Below are 22941 nucleotides of genomic sequence, written 5' to 3'. Positions count from 1 at the left end.
TCTGACATTACTCTTCACCAGGCACAGCACTGGCGTGGGTTAGGAGCTCAGCAGGACTTTGTTAAATGAAGACCTCTGGTAACCCCTTTTAGCCCAGTGCCCTGAACTTATTAGGTACCCACTAATCATACTTGCTGACTGCGCGTGAAATGGAAAAGCATCATTCTTATTATAAGATGTGGTTCATATGAGGCACGGAAATTCTCAGATTAAATCCCATTTCCATTTCTCTTTGCTTTTTGAAAATGTTTGATTATTTAGCTCCCAAATTGAATGAGAAGTATCAGGGAAGAATCCCTCATTCACTTCCAAAGCCCTTACATATCGATTTAGCACAAAGCCTCTAAACCTTTAGTTCAATTCACTCTGGATTTCATACATCCCCATTATGAAATTCAACAAGTCACTACAGAGGAAGGGCCATGGGGCCAGCTGGGTTGGTTGGTGCGTGCACACCCACAGTTGCACCTAAGCGTGATTTCTAAATATAGAATTGGGTCTGCTATTTAATTTCTTAATGAAGGAAATAGATAGCCTGGCCCTTTCAGTAGCGATGCTGCTCTGCTGTGTCAGCTGCAAAACACGGGGAGGGCTCTGCTCTGCTGTTCTGCCGACTGATGAGACAGAAGGGCTCCCCGCAGACGGCAGGCTTGGTACCCAAAAATAGCCACGTTGCCAAACAGATCATTGTTTTCTGTTTTCCTTTGGTTCAGTGAAAGGGGTGGGGGAAGGGGAACAGAAGAAGGACAAAAGGAACAAACGGGCTCACCTGCCCCAGAGAACCACTGCACCACCCCGCTGCCCAACACTGAATCCCCAGCCCCATTTTTGGCCCCACAGCATATACAGCTGTCGCTACCGGGTTCTAATGAAACACAGTTAGGGTAGGAAGAAGGGAAGGGTTCCAATGTCACCAAGGAAGAGGTGAAAAGACAGACACTCAGCAGAGCTGGTTTTAAAGCAGATGAGTATAAGGAAGGAAGGCAGAACCGAAAGACAGCATGTCCCAAGTGTCCAAAGCAGAGGCTCGGTGTAAGGTTTCCTCTGAAAGGCTATGCATGTGTCTCAAAGCCACCACCGGCTGGGGTGCTTGCAATCCTTCACCACATTAAAAGAAGGAGAGGAAAAGACACCGTGTTTGGCCCACCCACACCCAGCCCTCGCCACCTGGGCATCACCTCTTCAACCTTCTCGAAAATGTAATGGCCACTGGGGATGCCTCCCTGCCCTGGGCAGTGCAAGATCTGAAGCACCCATGATGCCACATCCAGAAGTTCAAGCCAAAGCACCTCTGGCAGGCATCTGAGTCTGCAGCCTTCACAAGACTACCCAAGCACAATTCACCCCTTAGTACCAAGCGACAAGCAAATGTGTTTTTTTGTAAATCAGTAGTGACTCAGTTTCCCTCTTTCAATGGTACCCCAGAAGAGCTGTGAAACGTATTGAGAGGATGAATGCTCTCCAAAGAGGCCCAGCAAGGGAAAGTGGGGAGAGGATGCTTGTTTCTTTTCTTTTCTTTTAAGATTTTATTTATTTATTCGACAGAGATAGAGACAGCCAGTGAGAGAGGGAACACAAGCAGGGGGAGTGGGAGAGGAAGAAGCAGGCTCACAGCGGAGGAGCCTGATGTGGGGCTCGATCCCACAACACCGGGATCACGCCCTGAGCCGAAGACAGACGCTTAACCGCTGCGTCACCCAGGCGCCCCAGGATGCTTGCTTCTGACCTTGACTCCTGCACCTGGATCTAGCCATGAAAAATAACGCACCTGCTAGATATAGATATAGATATAGATATAGATATAGATATAGATATAGATATAGATATAGATATAGATATAGACATAGACATATAGATATAGATATAATCTCCCAGGTGGCCGACCAAGCTGATGCTCTGCCTTCTTATTTCATCTCATACTGTAAACAAGTACCTTTCTGTGGTCTATTTAGTGCCATGTTTTTCACATTTTGGTGTTTTTTTAAGAATATATATTTTGCTGTTTAAAATGACTCCCAGGGGCGCCTGGGTGGCACAGCGGTTAAGCGTCTGCCTTCGGCTCAGGGCGTGATCCCGGCGTTACGGGATCGAGCCCCACATCAGGCTCCTCCGCTAGAAGCCTGCTTCTTCCTCTCCCACTCCCCCTGCTTGTGTTCCCTCTCTCACTGGCTGTCTCTATCTCTGTTGAATAAATAAATAAATAAAATCTTAAAAAAAATAAAAATAAAATAAAATAAAATAAAATAAAATGACTCCCAAACAGGGCACCTGGTTGGCTCAGTCAGTAGAGCATGGGACCTTGATCTCAGGGTCGTGAGTTCGAGCGCCTTGCTGGACCTAGAGTTTTCTTAAGAAAAATAAGCAAACATTTAATAAATAAATAAATAAAATTGGCCCCCAAGCATAGTGCTGAAGTGCTGTCTTGTGTTCCTAAGGGCGAGAAGGTTGCGATGTGCCTTAGGGAGAAAGTCTGTGTGTTAGATGAGCTCCGTTCAAGCATGAGCTCCAGTGCTGTTAAATGCTAACTGATCAACAGTCTGTATTAAATAAGGTGTCCTCGAACAGAAACACACTTAAGGTGTCGCCAGTTAATGAAAATGTTGTGACCAGAGAGAGGCTCTCAGGAACCAAGTGCATTTCCCCACCATGCAATGCTTTAGTGTTCACTAATTCAATGTTTGCAACAACTCTATGGAATAGAACTGCTGCAAATAAGAAGAATCAGCTATACTTTCTGGCATCATTCTGACTCCTTGGAATGGTTTTCTACAGTATTTCAAATCACAGAGACTGTAGGACAGATGTACAACAAAAGGAAGGAAATCGTGCTTGTGTCTACTGTCTGTCACTCTTTACAACATATTGTATGTCATTTAATCTTTGTAGTAACTCCATATGGCTGGTTTTGTCGCCCTTTTTTTTTTTTCCAGGTAAGGAAAATGAATCTTAGAAAGATTAGGCAGGTCATGGAGCATGGTAGGCAGAATCTTAAAGTGGCCTTAGATTCTTTCCCTCTCTCCATACATGCCCTGTATAATCCCTCCAGTGGGAGTGGGATCTGTGAACATGGCAAAGGTTATGTGTCATGATTATATCATAAGGCATAGGTGAAAGGATTTTGCAGATATAATTAGGGTCCCTAGTCAGTTGACGTTTAAGGCCTTGACCTTAAGGGAAATGATCCAGAGTGGGCCTGACCTGATCAGGAGAGCCCTTTAAAAGAGGTGAGAGTCTCTTTCTAGCTGGCCTTGAAGAAGCAAGCTATACAAGGAAATTAATTCTGCCAACAGTCACTTGAACTTGGAAAAGGACCCCAAGATAAGATCACGGACCCAGCCAACACCTTGACTTCAGCTAAGGTGTTTCTAGACCTTTGATCCATGGAAACTGAGAGATAATAAATCAGTGTTGTTTGTGGTAATTCATTATGTAGTATACACAGCTAAGGAGTGGTAGAATCAGGGTTCCAACAGGTCCACTTGTCTCCAAAGCTGATGTTCTTGTCCTTTATACTGTGTAATAGCACATTTGGTTTGGTTTTTGTCTGTTGGCTTCCTTGCTTGGTTGGCATGGGGGAGGGCATTAGCAGAAGGGGATATGAAAGACATTCAGACACCATGGCTAAGGTCTAAACCCTAACACAAAGGGAGTCTCTTCAGCCTTGGGTGGTGGCAGTAATCGTGATCACTTAAAAAGTGGGGAACCTCCAAGTGTTGGAAGATGAAGGATGGAAATGGGCAAGCATTTATCTCCTCTTGCTTAGGAAATGGTTTGTGGGAATTTAGAGGCAGCAGCGTTCATACAGAGACAAGCTAAGAACACTGGATTCCTAATGTTGGATGAGCCACATGAAGTGGCTAAAATGATTGTTTTTGACATACACGAATGCAGTTACATATGCTTCAATAAGTACATGCAAGGACAAGATTTAACCAGCTGTTAGGAAGTGCCAGGTCAGAGACCAGAAGCTAGGAAGAAACCAAGAGTTCTGTAGGGAAGGTCTTCTTGAGAGGGAAGAGATGTGAGTGGGGACATGTCAAGGCAGGAATCAAACAACGAGGCATTCAGAGTCAAGAGGAACAATGTCAATGATCACATCCAGGCCCTAACCGTGGGAAATTGTACTTGAAGACTCTGCACAACTGTGGGAAGGATGAACATCTATAAAACCCAAGCATAATCTTCAAATATCTGACTTCAATTTAGCAATATCCTGTGCCATAAACAAGGAAACACAGGCAGAATGGTCAGGGTTGGGATGCGGTTATACCAATGTAGGACTGGTGTAAGGATCATAAATAATACATGTCACATATCTAGTATAATAGCTGGCACATGGCAAATACTAAATAAATGGCAATCTTCTAATCTGGCACTTCATTAGGTGACAGACAATTGCCTTGCTTACATAAGATGAAGGCAAGGGTGAGTCATTTCCGAATACAAGCATAAAAAGGAAATGTATGAGGCCCTCATTGGGAAAGCCAGAATCAGTCTGGAAAAAATTTAACTCTTTGGTCCGTGAACTTCCTCTCCCGGGATGAATGGGGGGAGGGCAGCACCTTGGACAGCACTACGGGCATGGTGCTTATCTTGCACTTGGCCATCAAGAGCAGGGTTCTCCATCAGAAAGAGTCCAGGCCCTATGGGCTTGTAGTTTTCATCACACTACTCCACTCTGGAACAGTAATTGTTCTGTTTAAGCTTCCTGACCAGCTACAAGCACTGGGTGGATGGTGTAGCATGGGGCCTAGAGGGCAAGTCGAGTAAGACAGGACTCAACACTGCCTACGTGCCACTCAGTGATACCCAAGAGCCCTCGAGAGCCTGCATTATCATTGTTGTGTCGTCCCAGCCCCAGAGTCCCACTGGCAAGTGATTTCACATGTAATTATCCTCTCAGCCCCTCCTCTCCTTTTATTCTCTTTCTCTCTCCACGTTCCTTCTTTCCTTCCCTTCATCTCCCAAACAAGTTCCAAAAAGTCCACATCAGGATGCAGAAGAATCAACCCCAAGGTCACTTCTCACCCCGGCCTGAGGCTGCTCTCTCCTTGGAGAGCAGCCTGTCATGTTCCCTGACATCGTCAAAGAAAGCCCGGATAATGATATTTCTCTCCACCTTCCTCCAGACAAGACTCTTTGGCTTTCTATCTTTAGATCAGCTGTCTTCCTAAAAGCTCACCTTGGGCTCAGAGAAGGAATATAATCACTGATGGGGGAACCTGAGCAAAATGCTGGCCCACATAGGTCAGAATGGTGGCAACATGGTCACGATTCTATTCATTAATTACTTAACTAATAACTAGCACAATACGCCTGATGAGTGATTTAGACTAGGCACAGTGTTAAATGTTTGACAGTCATTTTCAATCCTCACGCCAACCCTATGAGGGAGGTACTATTATTATCCACATTATACATAGGAGTGAAGTGAAGGGAAAGGTTAGGTAACTTGCCCTAGCTCACATCACCAGTAAGTAGCCGGCGGAGACTCCCAACTTGGTCTGTGTGACACCTGGTCAATGCACTTAATCACCCAGCTCTATTACCCTCCCATGTGTATATGGACTTCTACCCACATTGTTGCTCTCACACTTCTCTCATTGGCGATCTCCTCAGCAATCAAGCAAAACTCTCTCCTCTAGCTCCCTAATGCTCATCCCGTGCACCCCCTACTCACCTGTGAGGGCTGTCCTCCTTTCATCACAGATGGGCCTGGCTCTCTTGCTCTCAGGCTGTCATGTCCCAGCCAGGCCTGCCTCATTTTATGGAAGGGAGAAGGTAACATATCTGCATTTCGGGACAAGCAGGGAACACTTCTGCATCCCAGGGCCAGCTGCAATGCACCAGGGAACACCAAAGAGAGAGAGGATCTGGAGGACAGGCCCTTCTGTTGCCTCCCAGTCATGAAACAGCTGACTTTTAACCATACAATGGGGCACTGTTGTCAGTGGCCAGAGTTTAGCCACAGGAAGGGTGGAAAGAGAGAAATGGGCACGCTGTTCACGCAGCATCAGCTGGAGCCTCTGGGCAACCATCAAGAACTACCAATGGACCAGGATCAAGGAGACTGGAGACAGAAGAGGAGACCATTAGAACAGCCATAATAAAGTATCTCAACTGATTTGGGAAATGGCTTAGAGAAAGTGGTCATTTTTTTTCCTGGACCCTCATATAATTTGCAAACAGGAATTTAAAAGGTTAACAATGACAGTCCATATGTAACAAAGCTGTTACATGAGCTCCGGCCTCCTCTGCCCCCGGGAGCTGTGGGTCAGCATCCTGAGGACAGTTAACCCCACTGGCAGTGCTCTCCTCTGCACCTATCCTTTGACCGTGAGCGCGAGGTCCCTCACTCTCTGAAGTCTAGAGTAGGCATTATGCAGGGCTTGGGTATTAGCTTCCTGCAGCTGCTGTAACAAATCACCACAAACTCGGCAGCTTGAATCAATGCAAATTTGTTCTTGCACACGTCTGAGAGCTAGAAGTCTGAAACCGAGGTCCCATACTTCTCTCCTAGCTTCTGGCATTTGCTGGCAATCCTTGCCCCTCCCCCCCCCCCGGCTTGTAGCTGCATCCCTCTGCACCTTTGTCTCTGCTGCCACATGGCCTTCTCCTAAGGATGCCAGTCGTAGGAGCGAGGGCCCACCCTACTGAGTATGAGGTCACATTCTGAGGTTCTGGGTAGACATGAATCTGGGTGGATGACTCTTTTCAACCCAGTACAAGTTGCCAATGGCATTTTTGGCAGATCCCATACAATGGCAAGGAAAGGATTTGGGTTCCTTAAGAGGAGGGCTCAAGAGGCAGGCAGGGAGGTGGAAAGCGGAGACCACCTTGAGCAGTGTCCGCGTCAGACTGAGGCGCTTCTCCATCTAAAATGTTTCGCAGAAATCGAGCCCAAAGGAGCAAAGAAAGTCACCCACAGAGCTAAGGCAATTCTCCCACAGCTCAAAACAGCAGGTGTCCTCCCCCACAAAGTGCAACATTTGAATCATCCAGGCAAAATACCAGGTAACTCGATCGACCTAACACTGCCCCCCCCCCAAGCAAACACAGAAAAAAGGCAAATGCCTTCAATCTCCTTTCCTCTCCCTTCTAAACCCCAGGAGGGCTGGGGGACACCCAGTGGCTCTGACCACGAGAGGAGAATGGGCTTCTCAGCCTCCCAGTCAGCCAAGAACAATCCTGGGCCGGGGGACTCATGGCAAAGAGCCGAGCAGGATGGGGTAAACCCACAGGTTCCCTCCTTTCTGCTGGTGGGGACTCTTTCTAAGAGTACTTCCCCTTTGGGGAAGTAGTGCAGAACTGCATCCAATCTGGGCTAAGTAGATTAGTTCCCTCCCAGTGGAAGGTTCTGGGCAGCTGAGCAGGGCAGTTCCCTGCGCGGTGGCAGGGGGCTGTCATTACAAGGCCCAGATAGGACATAATTACATGCTCCCTGGAGGGAACTCCTAATTGAATTACAGGGTGTCTCCTGAGCATGAAAGGCAGCCCGTACTCAGAGGTAGCTGAGCAGCCCAGGAACAGACCCTCTGAGGAGTGGCAGCAGGCAGGGGTCAGGCTGTGGAGAAGTTCAGGGATGCCCGAGCTCAGAGGGCCCCATGGATCTCACTGAAACTGGGAAAGGACAGGAGGAGTGCCTGGAGAGCGGGGCAGCCCTGGTCTTCATGCCCAAGAGGTGTGTTCCAGTCCCCTCTCCCGCTGGACTTGCTGTAAACTGGAAGGGGTACAGAGACAGAGGACACGCCAGGAATTCACTCTGTTCATCATTCATTCACTCATTCATTCATTCAACAGACATTTTTTGGTGTCTCCGTGACGGGTGAGAGGCATGGGGAAGAAGTGGGCGCTGCTCTGGTCTGAGTACAGGGCCTGCCTGGGTGCCATTTACTCCTGAGGACAACGTGGACTTTTATCTGTGGGTGCCCCACAAGACAAGCCAATTAGCCATTCTTCACAAGTCCTTCTGGGGCGACTGCAGGGGGAAGTCACCTCTAATGCCCCTGAACTGAATCCCAACAAAGACAGGTGGCAATACTTCTCTGCAGACATGGCCTGAAGAGGCCCCCTCTTCTACAGCAACTTCTTTCTGTAAGTTTTTATTTAAATTCTAGTTAGTTAATACTGGTTTCAGGTGTACAATACAATGATTCAACCCTTGCATACATCGGCCAGGGCTCATCACCGCAAGCACACTCCTTAGTCCCCATGCCCCATTCCCCCGCCGACCCGACCCTCTGGTAGCCCCCAGATTGTTCTCTATAGTGAAGAGTCTGTTTCTTGGTTTACCTCTCTCTCTTTTTCTCCTTTGCTCATTCGTTTTGTTTCTTAAATTCCACATTTGCAACCCTTCCAACACACTTCTCTTCCTGCCAGACTGGGAACTTCGTGAGGACCAGGACTGGGCCTCTTCTCACTGTGTCAGCCAACAGGACGAGCCTAAGAGTGTCTACGGACGGTACCCTCAGGGACGGACACCTGTGTCCTGCTTGTACTCCCCTGTGGCTTCTGGCCTCACTGAATGAGGCTCTCATAGGCTCTTGGGGGACTGCAGCGGAGCCCCTCCTGCTCTCTCTTATCATCCCTTCCTCTGAGCCCAGCTCCTAGATGCGCTCAGACACCTGCGGCCGACAGGCACAGCCTCCGAGGAGGCCCCCTGGGTCTGAACACACGGTGCTGCACCAGCCTTGCCCTCTTCCCCAGGCAGCAGGCCAAAGCGTCATCTGTGGCTAGTTCCTGATGGTGAAGTGACACAAACAGGAGTCTGGGCACCAGCTTGGGCACGGGCGGGTCTGAGCCAGCAGTCAAGGGTGAAGAATCCAGGTTTTTGAGCTGGGCGTTAAGGAGTTTATTTGGCCCTTGCCAATGTCCCTGAGCCCAGCTGCCCCTGAGTTAAAAGGAAAGCAGCCAACTCGTGGTGTTAAGGAAGAGATGGGGCTTTCAGCTTCACGACCTTATTCTGATGCTAAAATAGAGAACATCGTAGAAAGAATGTGCGATTTCTAATCAGAAGATCTAGGTTTTGACACCTGCCCTTAAAAGCTCTGTGTTCTAGGGTAAATTCTTTAATATTCCTTAGACCCTGTTACCTGATCTGAAGAAAAGGATAATGTTAATCCTAAGATATTACAAAATCCTTTTTTTAAATATGTTCATGTAAATATTCAATGTTTTATTATGTAAGAAAAAAAAATAGTAGGGACGCCTGGGTGGCTCAGCCGTTAAAGCATCTGCCTTTGGCTCAGGTCATGATCCCAGGGTCCTGGAATCGAGCCCTGCATCGGGCTCCCTGCTCGGCGGGAAGCCTGCTTCTCCCTCTCAGACTCCCCTTGCTGGTGTTCCCTCTCTCGCTGTTTCTCTCTGCCAAATAAATAAATAAAATCTTGAAAGAAAGAAAGAAAGAAAGAAAGAAAGAAAGAAAGAAAGAGAAAAAGAAAAAAAATAGTAGTCTTTTCCCCAAGGTCTGAACAATGGTGAAGCCTAGGTAACCAACACTGTACCCTATAGTTTGATATATTCTGATATATTCTCCAGTATCCTGATCTCCCCATGGGGTCACCTTCATCAAAACAACTTTAAACAATTAGTGCCTAATATTTTCAGAGCATTTTGCATCAGATAGTTCCTTTGAAAGGCAGCCCTTGGCTGTGTTCAATTCTACTCACTTCTCAACCCCCAAACTAGAAAATGTATTTTCTTCCAGCAGTCCACATGGGTTAATTAAAATGTCATTCCTCTTTGCTTTGGCTAGAATTGGATTAACTCATTGTAGTAACATGAGTTATCTTTTGCTATGTTTTATGAAAAAAATGGAAATCTAATTAATTTTCAGCAAATCTTCTAAAAGATGGGTTCCATGAGGAGGGGCAGATAATTAAAATGGCCTGTGATAGGGAGCTGGCTGGGAACCACTGATCTAGCTTATGAAACCCAGTAGCTTAGTAGGGGTTCTGGAAGATTCCAGTCTGACAGGGAAATCATCTGCCTTGTGTGTCCAACGGGAACCTATAGATTCATCCAGGGAATAGAAGAAAGTTCTATGTCATGCAGGATAAAGAAGAGAGTGATTCAAGGAGTTTCTTCCCGTTAGGATTGGCCCCGTGTTTGAGTGGCAACTTCACGCTACGCACCTCACTGAAATGGAGACTGAGTTTCTTTATCCCATGAGGTTCCTTCCATCTCTCCTCCCAGGACTAGAGGTGGCAGATATGTTCCTTCTCGGAGCCACAGGTGGGCCCAGATACCAGCCTCTAAAGTCCTTTCCAAGATGGTCCCTTGGACTATGAACTGCCTGCCGCTGACACAAGAGGAGTCCCCTCTTACAGCCTCGCCCTGTGCCCGGGGACACAGGCAGCTGACAGAGTCACACACTGTGCCTCAGAGATGGGAATACTCTGGCTTCCGGGGAGCTCCTGGAAGCGCATCAAGTTACAGCCCCAATGACAAAGAGGGGGTGCCTGCTGGCTCCGGCTAAGTCCAGCTGACCAGCTGTCTGGCAGGGGAGGGGTGGCAAAGGAAAGTTTGTCACTCTGTCCCTGGCAAGCATGGGAGGTAGGAAAGCTTTCTGTCTTGGTCTGGAACACAGGTCAGTCTGGAAACCCAAACCCAGGAAGAGGCTTTGAAAGTGACTCAGTACCCAAATAGAACAGTCGAAAATGACAGGGGCTCATCTTCTGAAGCTAGTCTCCTGGAGAAGACAGACCAGAAGAAGGCAAGGGAGAAGTGACCCTGGTAGCCTTGAGATTTGTGCCACCAAGCATTGACTGTTTTCTGTTGACCTGGGCAGAAGCCAGTTTAATCCTGGCTGCTGGGTCTATGGTCAGCTTGAGGAGCTGGATCGGGCTGGGGTGGCCAGAGGCGGCTATGTCTGCCCCTCTCCAGCCTACAGCCCCAGCACAGACCCCAGTGAAAGCAGTGCTCTCTCTGAGGCACTGCTGACCTTCTAGATGCCAGCTTGGAGGTGACAGATGACTGTCTCAGCTGCTGCTTTCTTCTAAGTGACACTGCCACCACCGATAGACACACCCGCTGAGGTAGCTTACCATGGAACCCTTGTGGCAACTTCATTTCTTCCACCCCACCACCTGGTTCTGGCAGATTAACTGTTGGGGTAAGGAGATCTTGGCTTGCCTCAGGGCAACCGAGACATATCTGGCCAGTGGACTTTGACATGGCCAACTCGGCGAGGGGAGGACCCATAAGATTCCCTCTCCTGAGAATCTGAGGTAGATCTTTCCAGGGAGGAGCCAAGAGCTAAATGGAAAGAGGAGCCGTGAACTCAGACAGTCGGTCTGTGAGGTGTCACTGCAAGCTGGAAGCAGTAAGGGGGAAGGCCGCGGGGAGTAGCCGTCAGGAGACTCAGGAGACAGAGACCACGTGGGCCAGCGGGGAGAGCTTCAGAAAGAGAGGGTGGTCCCGAGGGCTCCCCTGCCTGACAGCGTTCTGCTACCACTTCTAGTCGTGTTGATCCCTATAGCGCAACCTTCTCGTCTTAACATACAGTCAGGCAAAGACTCTGTGGTGAAGGGGAAAAGAGCACCACCGTGAGTGGTTTGCTTCCTGGGGGACATCAGTCTTCCTGGGATTATCGTGAAGCTCATTCTCTCTGTCCAAATGACAGGCTTGCTTAAGGGATAGTCCCAGCTCGTTCCTGATCACTCAAAGAAGTCATAGATCAGACCGGAGACACAAGGCAACCCCAGTACAGACGCCAGCGGTGTGAGGGAAAAGGATGCAGGGAACAGGATAAGAATAAACGGGAGACAGACTCAAGGAAGCAGAGAGGAAGGCACGGAGTGCGGAGGGAGTGGAGACCACAGCTCTCGTGGTGACGGCGCCTGGGGCATGTAGAGTAGAGAAAGAAAAGCTGCGGCACAGGACATTTAGAAGAGACAGGGAGTGCAAGCAAAGAGTATTCAAACAGAAAGTAAGGTGTGAGCAGGGAAAGAAAGCAAACTCATACAGAGATTTGCGCCCAGGGCGATGGTTAGCCCTAACAATGGTGGCAGAGCACACCCCAGGTCACCACGGCTCAGACAGAGAGGGTCAGGCGGTAATGGGGTTCACAAGGAGAAATCATCTGGGACTCACAAAGGCAACACCCAAAGATAGACAAATCAAGGCCAATGGCCCTGGAAAGAAATGGACTACTAGGGAGAAGCAGCAGTACTAGTCATCTATAATCCATCATTTGGTTTGCAGCCATATTTTAAGTACTGTTTTTAAGTTTTTTAAATTTGTTTGACAGAGAGAGAGAGCACAAGCATAAGCAAGGGAGTGGCAGAGGCAGAGGGAGAAGCAGGCTCCCCACTGAGCAGGGAGCCTGATGCGGGGCTCGATCCCAGGACCCTGGGATCATGACCTGAGCCAAAGGCAGACGCTTAACCAACTGAGCCCCACCCAGACACCCCCTGAGTATGGAGTTATTATCAAGATGTCCTATTTTGAAAGCACCAACCAAAGAACCCACAGCAGAACACTGTCTGTATCACATGTAACTGGCTCGTGGACCCCAACCACCAAGCGGTTATCGGACTGGGCTCTCACAGGGACAGGTGAACCAGGCCATGTCCATGCATGCTGACTCTTAGCTGGAGGGGGTCAGGGTGCTGCCACAGCCATGGCTGAACTCAAATATATACACATACCTAGTGGTGATTCCGTTTCCAGAAAAACAAATTCTCCATGAAGAATAAGTTCCACCTTCAACTTTATCTTCATTTCTGTGTGTCCAGGTAATTTCCTACTTGGGTACCTGGTACGTGGTAGGGATTGGAATATAATTCCTATGAATGGTAACTATCATGGCCCCTGAGAATGTTTACCTAGTGCTTTCCTTCGTGGTCATTCGGCAAAACCCTCAAAGCCTTTGATTCCTGCAAAAATGCTTCTGGACCTGTGCAGAATTTAAATACGGGGATTTTGCTCTATTTGCAGATCAAGGAGTTCTCTCCCTCCAACGGTCAGTTATATACAATTGACTCTATTGCCAGGGCTTTCTATTGTTTCTGGAAGCACAACTTAGTTTCTCTTTTAAAAAACAAGAAAACAAGATCTCAATTTAGCAGAAAACTGTAGCTCTAAACTCTGCTACCTTCCTCATGGGACCATCACAGCCAAAGGGCAGAGAAGACATTGGGGCTCACATACCACCCAGAAACACCTGAGAAGCTGAGGAAAGGCTGCACAACAAGAAAGTCCTCCCCACTCATCCACCTGGCTTTGTCCCTTGCTATCATTCTTGTGAATGAACAAGGAAACTTTGACCTAAAGAACCAGAAGAATCAAGACAACAGGGCAGGCTCTCCATCAGGATACCTTTATCACTATTGCCTGCAGCCCAACTAGCTTCTCTCCAAGAAGGAAAGCCTTTGAGGATAAGACTGCTTCGTCTCCTGCCTGGCCAGTCACGTGATCATCTCCAATCACAATGTTCCTTCCTCCTCAAACCAACCTAACGGTCTCCTTGCTGGAATCTCCAACCCTGCACCACTGAGCTGTCTCATACCGGAAGGCAAGCTGGTGTGAGAAGAGCAGGGGTGCGCATGCTGGATGTAGGAGCTCTGATCAAGTCGGGTAGAGTTCCAGAATGCTGACTGATCCAAGGTTGCCAGGAGATAACTGCCACCTCTAAAACAAATTAACCAGGAAGGTTCTGGACTTGTGGAGATTTTTATAGACGTGTCAAGTTTACATAGACTTGGGGTGCTTGATGGATCCCAGAATTGGAATATAACCTTCTTCGACATCACCTTTGATCATTTCAGTAATTATGATGAAAAAAATGATCAGGATGTAGGGGCTTTCTGGGCAAAATATCCAAAGCTTCTACTAAGAAGGCTACATACCCTTTCATCACTCCTGTGGGCCCAGAAGGGAAAGCACTATAGTTGAGCAACCCTATTTGAAATGTTCCATCGTACTGTTAAGTACTCCATTCCACAACTGGTTTAGCTATGGATTCCCTTCGTCAAGACTACTCCAAGCCACGTACGGAGCTCCATCCGTGATGAGTTCCACGAAGCCATGGGTCCTGGTAACCGACTGTTTATCTAAAGCTGGACAGAGATCTCGTTACTGGAATTCAGGCACTGTCGGCAGAAGGGAAGTGAAAGGGAGGGATGCCAGCTGAGGGAGTATGATCGTGACCTCCACCCTACTCCTACCCTCACTAACCTTGCAGCTTGTGACTTTTCTCAAGCACAAGGAGGGCATTCTAGGGGCAAATAATCTCCCTGATGGCAAAGGAAGAGACTGTCCAAACACCCTGCTGAGCCAAAGAAAAAGAAAAGGCCTACTGTGTTTTAGTTAAATTGGAGAAGGTGCAAATTGTGTCCAGGAGCACTCCAGATTTTGATGGAAAGATTCCCTGGGGTGGAAACTTTACAGAGAAAGCACACCTGGAAGAGAATGGCCTGCAGAATTTCGAAAGAATGTCATTATTTCATGGAACAAGGTCTTGTCTACAATTTACCAGCACTGCCTACCAGATACCCCAGTTACACTTGTCACACCTTTTCTCAGGAAGAGATCACAAAGATAGGGTTTTTTTTCCTATGGGCTCAATAGTTTTCTTCCTGAACAGTCTCAAGGTGAACCAAGGAGATTAAAAATAGTCCATAATATGTTATTATTGTAAGTTAAGATATTAGTCACGTAATACTGTTGGATTTGTACTTTCCGAGCATCTTTCACCGGAGAATTTCTATACGCTTTCCAAAGTTAACATTGTTCTGATGGATAAAAATAAGGAAGTCCAAACTGGGAGGGGGAGACATTAAATCAGTAGGCTCTAAAAACACCTCACCAGCTCTAACTTTCTATCCTATCTAGCTGTGTGATATTGGACAAGTCACTTTCCCTCTCTGAATCTCAGCTTCATAATTTATAAAAGTGGGAGGTCAGATACTTTCGGGCTTTAACATTCTAATTTTGTGGGAAATTATGAGGCCCAGCTAATACTCTGTTCTTCTTCAAAGGAGGCCGATGCCATTTAATTATACTGGATCTTGGCATTTGCCTATTTGACATCGGTGATTCTGACTATTCTCAGAAACCCAAAGGTCCATGAGCTGCAATATTCTGTTGTTCTGCAGAAACACGCCGTGAGCCTGGGATACGGGAGCAGACGCATGTTTAGTGAGTGAGGTTAACGTGCCGGCAGCGTGCCTACATATCTCCATGAGGTTTTGCTACTGTTTGCGGGAGGCTCAAAGGCCGTAATTCTAAGGATGTACTGTAGTGGTAGTCAAAAGGTGGGGATTCTTCTAGATCATGAAGATGTCAATAGGATCTCTCTCAAATGTCAAGCATTTATTATAACGTGGGATTAAGGGCGCCACGCACCCACCCCCACTACGTCTGTTTCACTACTCTGTCCTCAGCGAAGGTTGCTTTAGAAACTTCAGTGGTGTCAAACACACAGCAGAGAGCTTTCATGTCCCTTTTACTGAGCTTATCTCAACCAGAACACTTCTCCCAGGTGTTTTGATTTGTCTCCATACCTAGTATCCTCTTCACCGGAGAAGATCCTTGAGAGCTGAAATGCCAGCCTGTCCTATTCACTTATGTATCTGCAGTCCCCAGGAATGTATCTGGTATGTGGCAGACATTGAATAGATGTTTGTTGAATGACCAAGCACCTTTGCTGCACGGGCACGTGCCAAGGGTGCATTTTCCTCATATTTGTCTGTAGTACTTGTCACTCCCCTGCAGGAGAGAGAGCATAATTCCTGTCATGCCAACAGAATATCTGGGGCTTGGACAGGTGAAATGACTTGCTCGAGTTACACAGTTGGTGAGTGACACATTCACATCTGTTTGTCAGACTTCAAAGTTCCTGGTTTTCTATCCTACCGCGGTGCTAAGGACATCTTCGAACAAGTAAAGCATAAACTCAAACGAGTGAATTCACAACCCAATAGTATTGGCAGAGCATAGGCCTGGCTTCAACCTGAATAGATTTTTAGAAGAGTGTATTGAGGGCAGCATTGCTGGTGCTCGCGGGCTTGGTAGGCAAAGAAAGTTATGCAGAGAGGGAAGGATTGGAAGGTAGAACTGCTCCAGCCTCACCCAGCTTCCGACCAGGTACCCTGAGGGTTTCAGTTTCAGTTTCCAGATTGGCGCTGCGATTAGCAAGGTCTCGGGATAGGAGCTGGGTTCTAGCTAAGTTGGAATTGCAAGCTGGAACTGGAAAGCAAGCCTTTTTTTTTTAATAATAATATATTTTTTATTATATTATGTTAGTCACCATACAGCACATCCCTGGTTTTTGATGTAAAGTTCCATGATTCATTAGTTGCATATAATACCCAGTGCACCATGCAATACGTGCCCTCCTTACTACCCATCACCAGCCTATCCCATTCCCCCACCCTCCTCCCCTCTGAGGCCCTCAGTTTGTGGAAAGCAAGCCTTCTTGATTCAGTTAAGCAAGTCATTTGAAAAGCCACTTTCCATCCCGGGTCTCATGCTTTGGCCAAGAGATTTAGAGCATTTCAACTCTGAGATGGGACCAACAGCATCAGGAGCTTGTTAGAAATGCAGAATCTTGGGCCCTACTCCCGACCTTTTGAATTGTAATCTGCATTTTAGCAACCTTCCTGGATGGTTCAGAAGCACTCCTCTAGACGATATTCTAAGGTCTTCTCTGGCTCTAATATGTTAGGGGTCTGGATTAGGAATCTTCATGGTAACCCCAAAACTAGCATGTTTATTCATTAGGGTCACATAGAGATCCAAGTAGCCCAATCACCTCAACAGTGTCTTCTGAAGAATATTGTTAATTCATTGGTATTATTATTAATGGCCTCATTTACTAAGCACACACCATATACTAACAGCACTGCACACGGGATCTTGAATCATCATGACAGCCTTGCAAGAGAAATATTATTATCCCTACGTTACCCATGAGGAAATAATCTCATAAATCGATAACATTTCCCCCGACTACCTGGTTAAATCAGAACTAGAGCCAGAATCTTCGCCCGGAGTACTTACAGCCCGTGCTTTTTCTGCTACATCACACTGCCTCTGGTTGTAAAAGGACAATATAAAGGATCAAGGGTAGGGCTGCGATGTGAAGACAGACTACTAGCAGGTTAAGGACTCATTCTTCTGCAATGAAGAAAACCAAAAAGGTAAGTCTAAAGTCTACTGAAGTCTAGAAAATAACATGAAGGAATAGCTGGTGATGTAGCTGGTCCCCCAAACCCTGGAAGAGCTGGACCCGACTCGCTAACGTGCAGAGCTTGACCTACGCTTAAAACCAGTATCAGAAGTGGTCATTCATAAGCCCATTTACACCAAGATGTTATTCAGATGGAAAACAAATAGGTTTGAGGAAGGGCTAGTCATGCTCAGGGATCCAAAGTGCATAATGGATTGTTCACGGGACAAAGAAATGGGGTGCCGAGCCTCTGATCTGTCAAAGATGACTCTTCAGTGCCTTTGGCAGATAGGTACCGAACTGGAGAAACCACTAGCCCGTCAGATCACAGCCAATGTGGTAGTCTTGATGTCCTTTAATGCCCGACAATAACCTCTTATCTATTGACTGACGTCGCCATAAACATGAGAGTTTGCACGGAGTTTGTCTTCCCGGTGGGGGCCTGTCCCTCATTTGTATGTATAAACTCTCTCTCCAGAGCACATAGAAATGGGACAGAATTCTCTAGAAGGCACAGGTTTTTACTTGGGCTAACGAATGATTATCCCTCCCAGCGAAATGACTAACAGAGCTAATGAATCAATTTGTCAATGCCCATTCACTTCAGGAGACAATATCCCTGTTCCATCTTTGGCTAGTGCAAATGGGACCTATGCTGAGTGCCTCTATCTATGGTTCAGAAAATCCTGGAGCAGGGAGGAACTGCAAAAGGATTCGACCCTGCCTCCAGGCAAGGAAAGTATTGTTGTTCCCACTTTGCAGGTCAGACAGTTGAGTTCTCCGAGCCGAGACTAAGCGTCTTGCCCAGAGTCACATTATTAGGAAGGGATTGCAGGAGGACGAAAGAGAGTCCCCTGGGTGGCTCACTCAGCTCTGCTGTCAGCACCATCCAACCCCTTTGGAGCCCCGCCCCCTGCCTGGGCCTGGAGGAAGCACTTCTATGACCCCTCTCCCTCAGTCCTATGGGCTCCCCTCCCCGTTTGCTCCGTCCTTCACTCTCCTACATGTGGTATGTTTCCATTTTCCACTCAAAGTGTCCTTAGCAGGGTCTTGGAGCAGTTTGACATCCCCCCTTCCTAGATGCCCCTTTTGTCCTTCATGCCCCCTCCTGCTACTGCTTCTTTCTTGTGGACATGAGCAGGAATTCAGAGACAAGTTTCCCCCTTCTCGGCCTCCCTGGAAAGTCTGGTCTCCCATAACCTGCAAATCCTGGGGAAAGTCATTCTGTTTCTTTTTCAAAGCTATCCATCTGAGAAAAACAAAAACAAAACAAAACACACCCCCAGAACACCTAGTACAAGAAGGTTCAATGGGGAGAGCCCCTACAGTGCTCAAGGTCATGGAAGTGCAGTACCCACCGTGTCTGAAGGGTAAATGGGCCACTAGCCTGAGAAGTATTCTGGGAGAATTCCAGACTGTGAAAAGAGATGACCACACTGAAGATGTATTTTCTCCCCCAATTCCTAAGACGTGCCTCCTAGATTGCTTAGCCAGATTTTGGAGCTCACGCCTGGGACCAAAGACAGGTGGCCACTGCTCTGGGAGTTCTGCTTCTGCAAGATGCCACCAGTACCCAAGCTATACTGACTCATCTCACCCAGCCTGGGCGAGTCTCATACCATAAAACAGCCTACAGCATTTACAGAGATTGCCAAATTTCAACCAACCTTGCAATTTCCAAATTGAAGGAGAGATGCCTGAAGTCTGGTCATACAATACAACCGCAATATGGCCCTGGGGGCAAAAAAGCCAAGGCCACTTGCTTCCCCGAGCATGCCCTTGATTGGGCTGGCGCTGCCTCAGAATGGAAAGGATCAGTCTCAAGGCTCATTTGGGCCTTTGGCATGAGGAGAGGAGGAAGGAGAGACCCAACCCGTCTCCTAGCTCCTGCTTAGTCACAAGAATTCTCCTAAATCTGACATCAAAACTTCTGTCGCCCCACACCTCCACCGGCCATCATTCTGAGTTCCAGTGGATGGAATGTTCTGCGTCCTTAGCTCCTGCCACAGGATTCCCTGCCCAGAGACAACTGAAAGTGAAAAAACGGAAGGAAGGTTTGGAAACGGAACCCACCAGGGGTGCCTGCTGATCCCGCACACCTGTGCTGGGACCCAGGTTTGACATTACCGCGGTATGAGGAAGAATCGTAAGGACAGAAAGAGATGGCAAGGGACGCAGGGGGCTAGAATATGGAAAGGTTACTTACACAGTTTCATCATTCTTGAACTCCAGCTCCCCGTATGTGTCTTCAAAATCCTCGCCACCACCCTTGGCTGTCCCCTCTACGGTCCTAAAGGGGACGATTACTGTGCCCCGGGCACCTGATGTCCGCAGAACCTTGACCTCCAGGACACCAATACTCTCACTGACACGAAGAGTGTCACATTCAAAAGTGAAGATGCCCGCGTGGTCATCATCCAGGATGGTGACCGTGGCCACGTAAGGGGACGCCAGGATGGCCCGAGGCACTGGCAGATTGTTGAGTACGAGGGGAGGCATCCCCTCCTCCGGCGGCTGCTCCTCTATGCGGACGTTGCTCAGCCTCACAAAGAAGTGTTCATCCTCCTCAAAAATGTCGTCATCGATGATACCCACCGAGAACTCCTTCTGGGTCTCTCCTGGCTTCAGAACCACAGTGCCCTCTGTGAACTCATAGTCAGCCCCTGCATTGGCAGAGCCGTCCTCTGTTTTGTAGTCCACGTACACGGTCTTGGACATGTCCCCCCCTTTCCTCACCACGGTCAGGAGTACAGCCCCGCAGTTCTCCAGGCACTGGTAAGAGCACGGGTCGAAGAAGACCTTCGAGACGAAGTCCTCAGGCTCACTGGTGTGCACCTCGTTTATGCTGGAGGCCTTTTTGGCTTGTTCTGCCGCGTGCCTCTTCAGGATATTGCCCGCGCCGGTCATCATACGGGTAGCCTGGATCCGGTAGAAGGCACGACTCTTCTGTTGGTGGGAAAGAGCATAGTAATTGGCCATCTCTACCAGCTGATCTAAGTCCTTCTCTGGGTGCTTTTGCTTCAGATCCTTGAGAATCCGGATCATCTCCCTGCGGGACTCATCTACTTCCTTCCCTTCCAGGGGCACCAGGTGCCCATCCAGGAAGTGGGAATTCATCATTTTCCCGTCCATCTCAATGCCCTTGGGGTGGTCGCCCTCTGTCTCTATGATGATCGCTCGGTGTTTGTCTGTGCGGTACTTTTTGTGCATGTATTTGTAGAAGAGCAGTCGCCTATCTGCCACCCAGGCCAGAAGGACACACACTGGAAAGAAGGAGAGAGTGAGAAGGCCTTCCCAAACCTGAACCACCCCAGGGGAGAAGACGGCCAGGATCATATAGAGCCAGATGTAAGCAAAGATGCTCCAAGCAGCAGTGATGAGGAAGACTCGCAGGTGCTTGATCTTGCGCGCCTCTCCGTCGGGGATCACGTAGACGCAGATGCCGATGATGATGAACATGTTAAAGGCTGCACTACCTACGATGGTAGAAGGTCCCAGATCACCAGCAATGAACCCATGACCACACACCTCGATTAAAGAGAGAAGGATCTCAGGAGCAGAGGAACCCAAGGCCATCAGGGTCAGGTTGGAGACAGTCTCGTTCCAGATCCGAATCGTCGTCGTGCTGGTCTCTCCATTGGGCTTTTTGATAGTCACCTCTCTCTCTTGAGAAGTGATGACTTCGATAGATGCCATAAAGCGGTCAGCAATGATGGACACCCCAAGGAACATGTATATTAGGGCCACAAAATAGACAATGACCCTGGCAATCTTGTCCCCAAGGGAAGGGTTCTCCGGATACCAGATTGGTAGGATGACGCCCTCCTTGCAGTCCGATGATTCTGAACAGGACTCATTGTTCTGCCCTGTGCTGGGCACCTCCCCTGAGCCACCAGCCTCTGCCCGAAGACCATTCAGGAAGAGCACGAAAGTAATCAGCCCAAAATGGAGGAAGGCAGAGGTGAGAGGCTGCAACCTTAACCACGCCATACACGAGATTTAGCCGCTGGCTTCCACTGCAGCACCAATGGTCCTCCCGACAGGTCAGAGACCTAGAAAAGACCAGAGAGGCAGGGAAAGGCATGAGAAAAAGGGGGACAGCAAACGGCAGGTTCCCACCAATACAAATTGATGTTTCACCTTGAGCGACATATTGCACTAACATATGGGGCAGTCTCTCACTTGGAAAAAAAGATGTCAATGGGAGGCACAAATAGCGGCTCTGTCCGCAGGACCATCTGGTGGAGACTCAGCGGAAGAATGGCTTAAAAGAGCTGGGAATACTGGTGATGAAAACATAAGTGATACTTTCCAGTCCTGTCTCCAAACCCTGCTGTTATCTGTGAGAGTTCTCAAGAATCAACTGAAAAGAGGCCAAGCATGACCTGAATCTTCATCCCTTGTCGTGTTTCTAGGGTTTTCGGGCTTCTTTACCCCCACTGTTTTCATACTCAAGAATTCTGTATCACGTACGTGTGCAAGAGTACGTACGGAGTGGAACTTTTTTCACGGGCTACTCCCCCGAAATAGAACACATTGCTCTGCACACAACTCAGCCCGCCTGGGAAAAACTGCTTCCCCAAACACAAAACTTCTCCAGGCAAGCTGTAATGTTGACATTTCTTGGGAAATCAAGAGGGTGGACAGTGTGGTGGACGCTACCTGCGGGATAGCTAAACTGAGGCCCCTGTAAGCTGTGCGCCAGCCCCAGTCCACGGCCGCCCTAACACTCCAGCAAAACAGGCTATGGGACCGTTGAGACATTCAGTTACAGGAAGATGAAAATCAGCCAGCCACTCAAATTCCAAACCCAGATGCTGAAAGGGCCAAGTAATAGAAACCACTATTCATAAAACATGCAAGTGGCTCTCAAACACCTTTTTTTAAAGTGTAGACAAGATTTGGGGGTGAAATGCAGCCCCATCTGCTGGCCTCAAACCACTAAGAGGTGAGCATGAATTCAGGAGAATGGGAAGAAATTCCTCGGAAACTATGAATTCATCTTTCCACTCACTGCCTCATTCAGATGCAATGAGGATGCAAATAACCACGCCATAGCTTTCAAAAGAAAGAAAGAAAGAAAGAAAGAAAGAAAGAAAGAAAGAAAGAAAGAAAGAAAGAAAGAAAGAGAAAGAAAGAAAAAGGAAAGAAAAGCTATTTGCCCATTTTCCACATCTGCTACAGCCCTGCGGGGCACCATTAGTAAAAGAAGAATGCTAATTTCATCTGTACAGCACCTTACAGGGTTCCAGGTCCTGTCCCCTGTCTCCACTGCTTCCCATCTCAGAAAATGGCACCTCCCTCCACCCAGTTACTCATGCTCGGCAAAGGGTGGTCGTCTGTAGGCCTCCCTTTTGCTCCTGTTCCTTGTCTATCCAGCACCGAAGCCTAGACTCTCCCCCCATCTCTACCAGTACCGTCACAGCTGCCATTACCCCTCACTTCATGAATCTCCTGCAGTGACCTCCTCCCTGAACTCCCCATTCCAGTTCCTGCCACTTCATTTCCTTATACAGCAGCAGTCACCTTTTCTAAAAACCCCAAACCTACACTATCACTTCCCTATTTGAAGCCCTTCAGTAGATTCCTCTTATTCTTTTTTTTTAATATTTTATTTATTTATTTGACACAGAGAGAGTACAAGCAGGGGGAGGGGCAGGAAGAGGCAGAGGGAGAAGCAGGCTCCCCGTTGAGCAGGGAGCCCAATGTGGGACTCAATCCCAGGACCCTGGGATCATGACCTGAGCCGAAGGCAGATGCTTAACCAA

The 22941-nt window shown here is 48.0% G+C and overlaps 1 protein-coding gene across 1 annotated transcript in view; it reads right to left on the bottom strand.

The window, feature by feature from the left end:
- Positions 1–21163, bottom strand: part of SLC8A3 (solute carrier family 8 member A3) — a 116344-nt gene extending 95181 nt beyond the window's left edge. Inside the window, 1 exon segment of the mRNA XM_008703142.2 lies at positions 19380–21163. Within this exon segment, the coding sequence (XP_008701364.2) occupies positions 19380–21163 (1784 nt within the window).
- Between the last annotated feature and the right edge of the window lie 1778 nt (positions 21164–22941).

This window comes from Ursus maritimus, unplaced genomic scaffold (genome assembly GCF_017311325.1).
Source record: "Ursus maritimus isolate PB19 unplaced genomic scaffold, ASM1731132v1 scaffold_25, whole genome shotgun sequence".
Classification (NCBI taxonomy): domain Eukaryota; kingdom Metazoa; phylum Chordata; class Mammalia; order Carnivora; family Ursidae; genus Ursus; species Ursus maritimus.
The sequence above is the reverse complement of the archived record's forward strand: the minus strand, read 5'-3'. Positions and strand labels throughout refer to the sequence as shown.